The 12,384-nt window shown below is 34.5% G+C and overlaps 1 protein-coding gene across 1 annotated transcript; it reads left to right on the forward strand.

The window, feature by feature from the left end:
- Positions 1–11,085: 11,085 nt before the first annotated feature.
- On the forward strand, positions 11,086–11,571 carry LOC105852984 (uncharacterized). The gene has a single exon (XM_012719926.1). It carries the CDS (start codon positions 11,086–11,088, stop codon positions 11,569–11,571), a length of 486 nt encoding a protein of 161 aa, XP_012575380.1.
- Positions 11,572–12,384: the final 813 nt, after the last annotated feature.

Raw genomic sequence — 12,384 nt, forward strand, 5'->3', positions numbered from 1 at the left:
ACATCTTGCTTGTGTTTTGGAATTTTGAAGGATATCAATTTCAAAATATTCAGGGAGAGTTTTTAGAAAATGTTATTTTTCTTAAAACTGGAATCTACTCATTGTTTTCTATGTGTAGTATACATTTCCTTTGTATTCCCCAATCATTTTGTATTGACAAAGGGGGAGAATTATTTTAGATTTTATGTTTAGATTTTATGTTGGTTCAAAAATCTGAAGCATATTCTGAGGGGGAGCTTTTAAGCTCTCTTTGATTAAAATTAGAATCATAATTAACATCTAAATTAACATGTTTGTCATCATCAAAAAGGGGGAGATTGTTGAGACAAAATCTCAATTTAATGTTTTGATGAAAACAAACATAAAGTTAATTAAGAATGTTAATTATGACTCTAAGTGTTGTGGTATTTAACATGTGTGTTTAAGTGTATTAATCAAAGATAGGATTCAAGTAAAGCAAGAATAAATCGGCATGAAAAGCAAAATCTGAACAAACAAGAAAGGAGAAAATCCTTAGTAAAATCTGGAAAACGGAGAATGTTCTCCAGTTTTAGAATGATCATCACAGCTCCAAAACCAATCAATCTCCCCTAGTTAAAAGAAGTTTTAGCCTCTAGATTTTGCATCTATATCATCAGCACTTGGCAAGGAACAAACTGAGATGATTAGATTCAAAGAAACTACTCGAATCACAAAGAGAGAAGATCACGAATTAGCAAGACCAGATAGATCTGAACATTCTTGAAAACATTCTGATCAATCTGGACAACAGTGGAATGATCATCACAACTCCAAAACCTACCAATCTCCACTAGTTAAAAGAAGTTTTAGCCTCTAGATTTTACATATATATTATCAGTACTTGGCAAGGAACAAGTAGGAACCATTCTAGTCAAAGAAGGCATTCGAATCACAAAGCGAGAAGATCACGAATTAGCAAGATCAGACATATCTAAACATTCTTGACATCATTATGATCAATCTGGATAGCACTGCAACATCAGCCTCCAGACTGATAAACATTCTCCAGCTTGTTATACTTGATCTTCAGCAGCAAACATCTTTCTCCAGAATGATCAGACCAGTCTCCAGATTGATTATCAATCTCCGTTTCTGCAGAATTACAACATTGATCTCCTTACTTCTGCAGAAGTTTATAATCATTAACCAAACTATTTTGGACAGAATCAAGGCTCCAGATCGAAGCTGTAACATCAATAATTACATATGAAGCTTCAAGGATCATTAAATACAAGATAAATCTGATCAAGAACAAAGAAACCAACCAAGTCAACAAAGTTTAAATTATGTTCAAAGATTGAAATATTTGTATTCAAATATATTGGTTTTGGTCAAATCTGACAGAGCACTACCAACAGCTTTTTTGACCAAATATTAAATACTTTAAAAAGCCTATAAAAGGAAGACCAAAATTAAGGAAAAATCATAGCTTTAAGAACTAAGAAAATTCATTACTCATTTCAATCATACTTGAATTTCTCACACACACATACATTGAATCAATTTTGATTTTTCCCATTCGATTCCTAGAATCATTCTCGTGTATTTTTCTGTTAAAGAATCAGAATTCAAACAAGTGTTGAGCCTTCTCAGATTCTAACAAAGTAATCTCATCATTATTGTAAAACTCAAACTATAAGAGTTTAATATAGTTTGGGTAGATTGTAAGAAATCCTATCAAGGTGACTTGATTGAACTCCCTGCTGTAAAACCAAGAAAGTTCTTTGTTTTAAACACTTAGTGGAAAATCTCACGGTTGTGAGGACTGGACGTAACCCGAGTTGGGTAAACCAGGATATATCTTTGTGTGGTATCTCTTCCCTTATCTATTTACGTTCAGTTTGATTAATTATCAAGTTAAATACATAAACTAAATTACTGATTTTAACTGACCAATAACATTCTCTGTTTTCTAGTTAAAATCAAGAGCGTTCTCTGTTTTCTGTTTTCACAACCAAGATCAATCTTGAGTTATTTTCTTAAGTTTTTAACTGGAATTTTTAAAAGGTGCATTTACAATTCAAACCTCCATTCCTTGTAAATCGACATTGTTACTTCAAGAGCATGCTCATGCATTTCATAGTTAGTGGTGACCATGATGGACCACAATGTTAATGGTGACCGTGATGGGCTACAGTGTTAGTGGTGACGGTGGTGGGCCACAATATTAGTGGTGACCGTGATGGGCCATAATGTTAGTGGTGACCATGATGGGCCATGATGTGGTTCCTTGAGTTGATTGGTCCACCTTATCCTTACAAGGATTTTGGAGTCGTGTAGATCTGTGATAGATTGTCCTCTAGTAAATCGTGTTGATCTGTGATAAGTGTTACCTCAGTAATTAGTACTGGTCTGTGTGAGGCGGTACATTTATGATTTACGCCCCTCGAGGAGGTGTAGGTATGTGATAGACAACACTCTAGCAAATCATGTTGATCTGTGATAGGTGGAACCTCGGTAATTAGTACTGGTATGTAAGAGGCGGTACATTTATGATTTACGCCCCTCAAGGAGGGTGAAGAAATTTATGAATCATGTGCATTAGCATATAAGCGTTGTATTATGGTACTTTGTCACACGATTCATGTTTGTTATATGATAATATTTATATGCATGGTTGTTTATCAATTGATGTCATGCCATGTTATCTTTCGTGCTTTGTATTATTGTATGTATGTTGTTTTTAGATCATGACCCTCTACTAATATTGTGGATCGGGCTTACGCCCCAGGTTCTTAGAGTTTTGTGTCGTTCGAGAATTGTAACGATGTCGAAGACGTGACAGAGCAATGATTTTGGATTGGCAATCGGAAGTAGTAAGGCTTGATGTCACCCGTGGACCCTGATTATCCAGTCATCCTCAGTTAGAGTTCAAGATGAGTTTATGATTTTAATTAAGGGTTTTATTTATTCTCCGCTCCTTATTGCAATGTTGTTGTTGTAATGGATTTTATGTATCTGAAATAATTGTGATTTTGTTTGGGTCAATGTAATTTGTTCAGTTGTAAGTAAGTTATTTGTGTCGAAACTATTTTATATAATGCAACAAAAATTATAATCATCATTTTTGAAAAAGAATTTTACAATTAAATATTTTACTCTGATTTAAATTATATGCTCACTGTTTAAAATCGGGGTGTTACAGTGTGTGTGTTTGATTTTGAATTATGCTTATCCCACACCCTACACTTTTACTAAGACACATATTTATGAGTGAGACCTTACACCTAGGTTTGAACAAAGCTTAAGTTTAGTTTTGAAGTTGCGTTGTGGTAGCCTTCTAGATGTACATCATATTTCGTTAGCATGAAGATCTCACCTAAAGTTTAATCATTTTAAAGGAATTGCCACTTCAGATAGTTTATCTATTGTTGATGACAATATTCTAAAATAGGATTATTGCTATAGGAACCGTGTTTAGAACTATAGAGCCACCCTTGTGAGAGTTTCACTACATAAGCCAATCGACCATGTCATCTTAAGAATATCCATATAAGCCACAAAAATACCTCATACATTCATTCAAAATTATATATATATATATATATGTATGTATGTATGTATGTATGTATGTATGTATGTATGTATGTATATATTCACAACAATCATTCTACATAATTGCATTCAAATCTCATGACAGCATTTCTTTTGTAAAATGAAATGGCATTTTGCATCAATTTTCAGGATTGTTGGGGAATCATAAATACATTAGTTGCGTGCTAAATTAAGTGGACATTGGGATTGGAAAATATATATATATATATATATATAAATCATTCTACACAATTGCATTCATATCTCATGACATCATTTTTGAAAAATGAAATGACATTTTGAACAATTTTTAAGATTGTTGGGGAATCATATATACCTTAGTCACGTGTTAAATTAAGTGGACAATGGGATCAGAAAAAAAAAAAAAAAAAAAAAAAAAAAAAAAAACCTTACTTTGAAACTTTATTTGACATCAGCAATCAAATGAAAACCATATAATGTGAGAGTTTCTTTCATAAATATGGGAATATCCTAAATCTTTAGATAGTGAATGGGCAAACAGGGTCCCTCACGACATTGGCTCAGTATTACGACTCTCTCTTAAGATGTTTTACCTTTCAAGACTTTAAGTTGGCCCCAACATTAGAAGAATTTGAACGAATATTGGGTTACTCCCTAGAGAAAGGAAATATTTATCGATATACTGGGCAACCACCGAGTTTGAGCGCAATTTTTGAAGTTTTGAAAACCGACATAAGAGAGTTGACGAGTAAAAAAATAGGAAAAATGAGTTATTCATGGTTTTTCAAGAAAATATCTAGAGCAAAAGTGACAAGATTTAGCCGTAAAAAAAGAATGAGGTACTCTTATAGATGGTTTGGCTCTCATTATCTATGGTATTGTGTTATTCTCAAACCTTGATAATTTTGTAGATTTTGTTGTCATCAATGTCTTATTGGATTTTAACAAAAATAAACAAAATTCAGTTCCCCCGACTCTTGTTGATGTATACTACTATCTACATATGCGACACGAGAAGAAAGGGGGAACAATTTTTAGTTGTGTTCCAGTGTTGTATATTTGCTTCATGTCTCACATGTTCAAGAAAGGGTATCATGTTGGAGTTAAAAGTAATCGTGAATGGGCTCATAGTATAGCTAGCCTTAGTAAGGACACAATTTCATGGTATCATAGAGAACAAGGGGTGGAGGAAGTAATATGCCAATATAGATATTTCGCAAATGTACCTCTTATGGGAACCAAATGATGTATTAATTACAATCCAACGGTAGTTTCTAAACAGCTTGGCTACCCTATGTTGGAGAAACTAGATAATAAGTTACTAGAAGCTTTTGTTTTGCACAATACGAGTATAGTAGAACCGCCAATGTTGTGAAGGATAAGTCGAGCTTGGGAAGTGATTATTAGAAAAGGAAGAGTACTCGGATATAGAAGTTATAGCACAAAAGAACCCTATTAACAATGGATAAAGAAAAGAGTCCAAGAAATCAAATTGCCTTTTCACAGTACACCCTCGAGTGATCAGAAAATACATGAACTTACCCTTGTTACAAATAAAGAAATATAAGAACTCAAATTATCATTGTTAAAATCTGAAGAGGGGAAAAAAGAGCTACAAGCGAAGTTAGAAAAAGTATCACAAGAGAACGAGAACACACGATCAGAAAACACCTGCAATAATCAATTTATTGAGAGAAGCAACAAGAAGTTGAAAATTGAAAAGGAAAATAAACTTGACAAACAAGATTGTTTGAGAGGTGCAAATGAAGAGTTAGATGTCTAATAGCAAGAAAGGAATGGAGCTATTAAAGAGGCCTATATGTGGAAGCAGTCGTGGACAAAATCAGCAAGCTTTGAGAGAAACATAAAAAAAGAGTTTGAAGATTTAAAGAAACAACTTAAAGAAATGGTAGATGACTATGAGAGTCAAGTAAGGAATGAGAGGCAACACAAAGAAGAAATTGAAGAATTACTCTCAAAACATCAAGACGCACTAAGAACAGAAATGGAGACTTCTAGTGAGTCGAATAATTACATTGGTTATCAAGAAAAGAGATCTATGATGTTTCTTGGATAATTGAAGAAAAGAGACTTTTAGTGAGTTGAATAATTACATGGGGAGGTTCGTTGGTGTTGCCTCTCATTCCTTACTTCACTATAATGAGTTGGAAGATAAAGACAATCATTGGAAAGACTGCTATTCAAAATTGGAAATGCTAGTTAATCAAGCAACCATAAAAATTCCAAAGCATCTAAGAGAGATTGATGCAGTAATGCATCCGTTCAATACTCTAGTCAACGTCTACAAGTTCATTGAATATTGCAAAAATTTGGTAGAAGAATTGAAGAAGATTAGTTGTCCTATTAAAAGAGGATATTGAAATACCATAGTCAGTGTAGTTTTTAATTTAAATATGATGTACTTTTTTCTCATCAATGAATGATTTGTTGTTTTGTTTACCGATCCCCATATTTTCTTCACTAATAATTTGTTTTGATTTACAAATTTATGTAAGGCTTATGATTCCCCATAATCTAACTGTCATAATTAACTAATTGATTTCATCTTCATTCTATTCATATTTAATACATACTCATAGAATTTTATTTATTTATTTTTACAAAAACAAAAAAAATCAATAAAGTTGTTTTCCCAACACCTTTATCGGACTCACGCAAACTCAAAGATCATGGATGAACTTGAGCAAAACCAAGATGTGATGAGAGCAGATGTTAGCCAATTGAAGGACAAGGTTGATCAAATCCTAGAAGCTATACAGGCTTCGACAAAGAAGGAGAATACATATGGGAATCCTCCAACTGCAAATGAAGAACATCAAACCACTCTTTCTCATCTATCAGGCTTTACCTCGACTACTCAATAGTCTCGTACATCAGCTATGTAATTTCCTATGTATACTCCGCCTTTAGTCATCAATCCCTTAGACAACAACCCAAACCACTCAACTATCAATTCTCAAAGCCTAAACTAACCACAAATCTCATCTCTTTTGGGCAACGTGCCTCCCCAAAATACTATACCCTTAGAAAATATTCCATTCAGTGCACCACAAGTACCCGGTTTTGATGCTAACGAGAATTAGAAACAACCTCACGTTAGTCGTGATACACAATTGAAAGAGAAATGTCATGTTTTAGAAGAGCGAATAAATGCAATTGAGGGAAATCATTTCTATGGTCTCGAAGCTTTTGATATATGTTTGGTTCCCGATGTGGCTATCCCTTCAAAATTCAAGGTACCTTAGTTTGACAAATACAAAGGTGCCACATGCCCTAAAAATCATATGACCATGTATTGTAGAAAAATGGATTCTCAGGCTTATAATGACAAACTTCTCATCCATTTTTTTCAAGACAATTTGAGTGGGGCATCATTAAGTTGGTATATGCATCTCGAGTGAAATTTAATTCGTTCGTGGAAAGAAAGACTTGGTTGATGCTTTCTTGAAACATTACAAGTACAATGTCAAGGCCCCTGACAGGATGCAGTTGCCAAATTCGTTGAAAATGGACAATGAAACATCCAAATAATATGCACAACGGTGGAGAAAGTGGAATCACAAGTAGATCCTCATTTATCTGAAAGAGAAATTGTTGGTATGTTTATGAATACTCTTCAATCGCCTTTTTATAATAAGATGATTAGGAGTATGTCATCAAACTTTTCTGACCTAGTCATGATAGGAGAAAGAATAGAAAGTGGGATGAGGAGTGGCAAGATCGTATGTGCAACAAGTGGCGTGAAGAGACCCTAGACGGGATTCACAAAAAAGAAAGAATGGGATGTTAACATTGTAATGGTAAACCCAAGAGTCTTCTATTTTCTATCTATGAATTCTTATCGACCCCCAAATTTATAGTCCTCGATACCCCAAACCTATTACATTCCTTATCCATATGTAGATGCAACCTCACAAGCTTCATACCCTCAATATCACCCTTCAAGGCCACATTTTTATCAACTATATCTTGTCCAACCACCACCTATCGTATTTCTCAACAAAACCAACGAAACCAAAAACCAAAAACCAAACCTGAATCAATACAAACCATCAGTAAATCGAGAAAATAAGATAACCCATTTTGGCCCAATTCCTGTTACATACAACCAATTGTTGGCTCACCTACTCCAAAATTCAATGGTAGTCTTGAGACCAATGAAACCTCTGGAACCACCATTCCAAAAAATGGTATAACCCAAACGCCAAATGTGAATACCATGTAGGAGCTGTATGGCATTCAATCGAAGATTGTCAAGCCCTAAAATCGAAAGTGCAAGAACTGATTAATGCAAAGTGTCTTACCTTCAAGGAAGACGGTCCCAACGTATGGAGTAATCCCTTACTAGGTCACGGGGATACCTTTGTCAATGTCATTGAAGATGAGATAGACAAATGTGCAAAAGATGACCATGTATTGACTGTAAAGCCATATATGGAAAATAGTAGATCTTTCCAAAGGACATTAGAAATTCTCTACATAAAATAGAATATTAAGTCAACTCATAGCAGCCCAAATGCAATAATTGTCCAAGCACCAACCCCATTTCCTTACGAAAATATCAAGGCGGTACCATGGAATTATGAAGTCACCTCCCATTTGGCCAATCATCAATCAAGTGAAAGCTGTGAATCTAAAGAAACAAATGTCACCAACATTTCAAGGATTAGTGGGATGACTCAGAGTGGTCGAATATATGCCCCTGTACAACCTAAGGAAAAGAAGGGTCATGGGGGAAAAGGAAATAAGTTATGAATCATGTTATAAAAGGGCCAAAGACTTGCAAAAAGACAATGCTTGAAGAAGAAGCTAATGAATTTTTGAAGTTTACCAAGCAGAGTGACTATAAGGTGGTAGATCAACTAAATCAAACCCATTTCCAAGATATTTGTTCTTTATTTATTATTAAACTTTGAAGCGCATAGAATGGCATTAATGAAACTTTTAAACGAGCCTATGTTACTCATGACATCACTACTTACCAATTTTATGGGGTTGTCGGTAACATCACCACTAATAATTGTTTGAGTTTTAGCAATGGAGAATTACCAACAGAAGGGACAATGCATAATAAAGCGCTACAAATCTATGTCAGGTGTCATGATCATATTCTTGCACGAGTATTAGTTGATAATGGTCCATCATTAAATGTCATGCCAAAATCAACATTATCAAAACTGTTTATTGATGGCATGTATGAATCCCAGTGTTATGGTGGTGAAAGCGTTTGGCGGATTTAGGAAACAAGTTGTTAGTGAGATTGACCTACCGATTCAAATCAGATCCTATAACTTTGGAATAACCTTCCAATGGATGGATATAAAGTCAGCGTACAATTGCCTTTTAGGGAGACTGTGGATTCACGTTGTTGGAGCAGTGACATCCATTCTCCATCAAAAGCTAAAGTTTATAGTGAACAATAAGTTGGTGATAATATATGGGAAAAAAGATATGATAGTGAACCATCTATCTTCTACGGGCTACATTAAAGGCACAGAGGAAGCCATAGAGACTTCCTTTCAAACATTAGAAATCGTCAATGTTGTCTTCTTGGGTGAAGGATCACCCTTAAAAGAACCAAAGTTGTCTACCACATAATTGAAGTCTACCAAATCGATGTTGGAATGAGGAGTTTTTGTTAAATTGGGAAAATTGTTAGATATACCAGGAAAGAACGATAGGTACATGTTGGGATATGTAGCTACTAAAGTTGAAAAAGAAAAGGTTGTGAAGGAAAAAAGGGAAAGCTAGATGGCTCGTCTGGAAAATTAGACACTGAATTCACAGAAGATTCCTATTTGTTACATTAGTCAAACCATTCATAGTGCCAGAATAATATATGTTGACCAAGTGGATGTTGTGAAAGAAGAGCATGTTAGTGATGATACCCTCAAATTGGTACCCTTGTCTTCCGAATAACAATCTCAACAATTGGAAAATCATTATGCATTTATCAATAAATGGATTTTCGAATTCTCCAACTGTTTCTTTTTTTCTTTTCTTTTTCTTGAAATGGCAATCTTCATTCATATTTTCATTTTTCCTTTTTCCTTTTTCTTCTTAATTTAAACAATGCAGAGTTGAAAATGAATAAGTTAAAAATAGAAACGCTATAATCATTTCTTGTAAGTTTGAATTCCCAATTAATCAGGCTGATGAGGATTGTGAAGACGATTATGAGCCTCCCCCAGAACTAGAAAGACTAGTGGAATAGAAAACTAAGATAATCAAACCCTATCAAGAACTTGTTGAGGTGATCAATTTGGGGACTGAATATGATAAGAAAGAAATTAAGATTGACATGTCTATGAAAGAAACTGAGCGATGAAAGCTAATTAAACATGGTCATATCAGGATATGTCTGGGCTAGATACTAACATAGTTGAACATAAGCTGCCACTCAAGCCTGAATGTGCTCCAATTAAACAAAAGTTGAGAAGGATGATGTCTGATATGTCACTTAAAATTAGAGAAGATGTCAAGAATCAATTTGATGTTGGTTTCTTAACAGTAGCAAAATATCCTTAATAGGTTGCTAATATTGTCCATGTGCCAAAAAAGGATGGAAATGTTCGAATGTGCGTTGATTATCAAGATCTAAATAAAGCTAATCTATAAGATGATTTCCCTTTGCCTCATAATGATGTCTTAGTAGATAGCGCTGCTCAATATTCTCTTTTCTCCTTCATGGATGGTTTCTCAGGGTAAAATCAAATCAAGATAGCTCCCGAAGATATGAAAAAAACCACATTCATCACACAATGGGGAACTTTCTGTTATAATGTGATGCGATTTCGATTGAAAAATGTCGGGGAAACCTATCAAAGAGCAATGGTGACTTTCTTTCATGACATGATGCATAAGGAGATATAGGTTTATGTGGATGATATGATAGAAAAGTCTCGAACCGAAGAAGACAATGTTGTTAATCTTCAAATATTATGTGTGCGACTAATGAAGTTTATACTCCATTTAAAACTTGTTAAATGCACTTTCAGATTAAGATTGGGCAATTTACTTGGGTTTATCGTTAGCCAAAAAGGGATAGAAGTGGACCCATATAAAGTAAAAGCAATACAAGAAATATTGACTCCACGCACGTAAAAAGAAGTCTACGGCTTTTTGGGTATATTGAATTACATTGTCAGGTTCATATCAAATCTAACTGCAACATGCAAGCCAATTTTCAATTTGTTGCACAAAGACCAAAAGGTTGAATTGAATGAGAATTGTCAAAAAACTTTTGAGAAGATTAAATAGTACTTGTTAAAACCTCCAATCCTAGCCCCAGATCCTGGGAAACCACTTATTATGTACTTGAAAGTACTTGATGAGTTGATGGATTATGTGTTGGGGCAACATGATGAACCTAGTAAGAAAGATTATCATATTTATTATTTGAGCCGAAAGTTCACTAGTTGTGAAACAAGATATTCACTGCTTGAACTAACATGTTGTGCATTAGCATGAGCTGCTCATCGATTGAGGCAATACATGTTATGTCATACAACTTGGTTGGTGTCTAAGATGGACCCAATTAAATACATTTTTGAGAAACCTGCTCTTATTGGAAGGATTTCCCGTTGGCAGTTGTTATCAGAATACGACTTGGTTTATGTTACACAGAAGGCTATCAAAGAAAGCGCACTAGCAGAGTATTTGGCCCAACAACCTATAAAATATTATCAATCAATGCATTTTGAATTCCCCGACGAAGGCATAATAACTTTGTTTGAAGAGGCTGGATCATTTGATAAAGAAAAATTGATGTTGGTGTTTGATGGTGCTTCTAATGCATTACGACATGGAATTGGGGCCATTTTGATTTCCTCAAAAAACCATTTCATTCCATTTACTGCTAGATTGTGTTTCGATTGCACAAACAATATTGCAGAATATGAGGCATGTGTCATGGGCATTATAACAACCATTGAATCAAAAGTAAAAGTTCTTGAGGTATATGGAGATTCATTGTTTGTCATCCATCAGACAAAAGGAGAGTGCGAAACTTGAGATTCCAAATTAATTATGTATCATACGCATATCAAAGAATTGATAGAATACTTTGAGAAAATCACTTTTCACCATATTCCTTAAGAAGGAAACCAATTGGCAGACGCCCTGGCCACATTGTAATAAATGTTCAAAATAAGCATCGGTCAAGATGTGTCAGTCATAAAAATTCAACAAAAGGATAAGCCAACATATTTCTTATCAATAGAAGAATAGCATGATAGTAAGACATGGTGTTATGATATCAAATCTTATGTCAAGAATAAAGAATATCCATTGGGTATTTCAGAGAACGACAAGAGGGTTTTGAGGAGATTGCCAATGAATTTTTTCTTAAATTGTGATGTGCTTTATTTGAGAAATCATTATATGGTTCTCCTAAGATGTGTGTATAAAATGGAAGTAGAGAAACTCATTCAAGAGGTTCATCAAGGTTCTTTTGGAACCCATGCAAATGGGCACGCAATGGCAAAAATCTTGAGGGTTGATTACTATTGGTTAACCATGGAGTCTGATTGCTTTATTTATGTAACGAAATATCATAAATGTCAAATCTATGTTGATAAAGTACATGTACCACCAACTTCTTTGAATGTATTAACCTAATCATGGCGATTTTCAATGTGGGGGATAGATGTTACTGGACTCATTTAGCCTAAGGGTTCAAATGGACATCGGTTTATCCTAGTAGCTATCAATTATTTCACAAAATGGGTTGAAGTTGCTTCTTATGCCAATGTGACGAGGAGCGTGGTTGTCAGATTCATCGAGAAAAAGTTGATTTGTCGATATGACTTGCCAATTAAAATTACC

This window comes from Cicer arietinum, chromosome 6 (genome assembly GCF_000331145.2).
Source record: "Cicer arietinum cultivar CDC Frontier isolate Library 1 chromosome 6, Cicar.CDCFrontier_v2.0, whole genome shotgun sequence".
Taxonomy (NCBI): Eukaryota; Viridiplantae; Streptophyta; class Magnoliopsida; order Fabales; family Fabaceae; genus Cicer; species Cicer arietinum.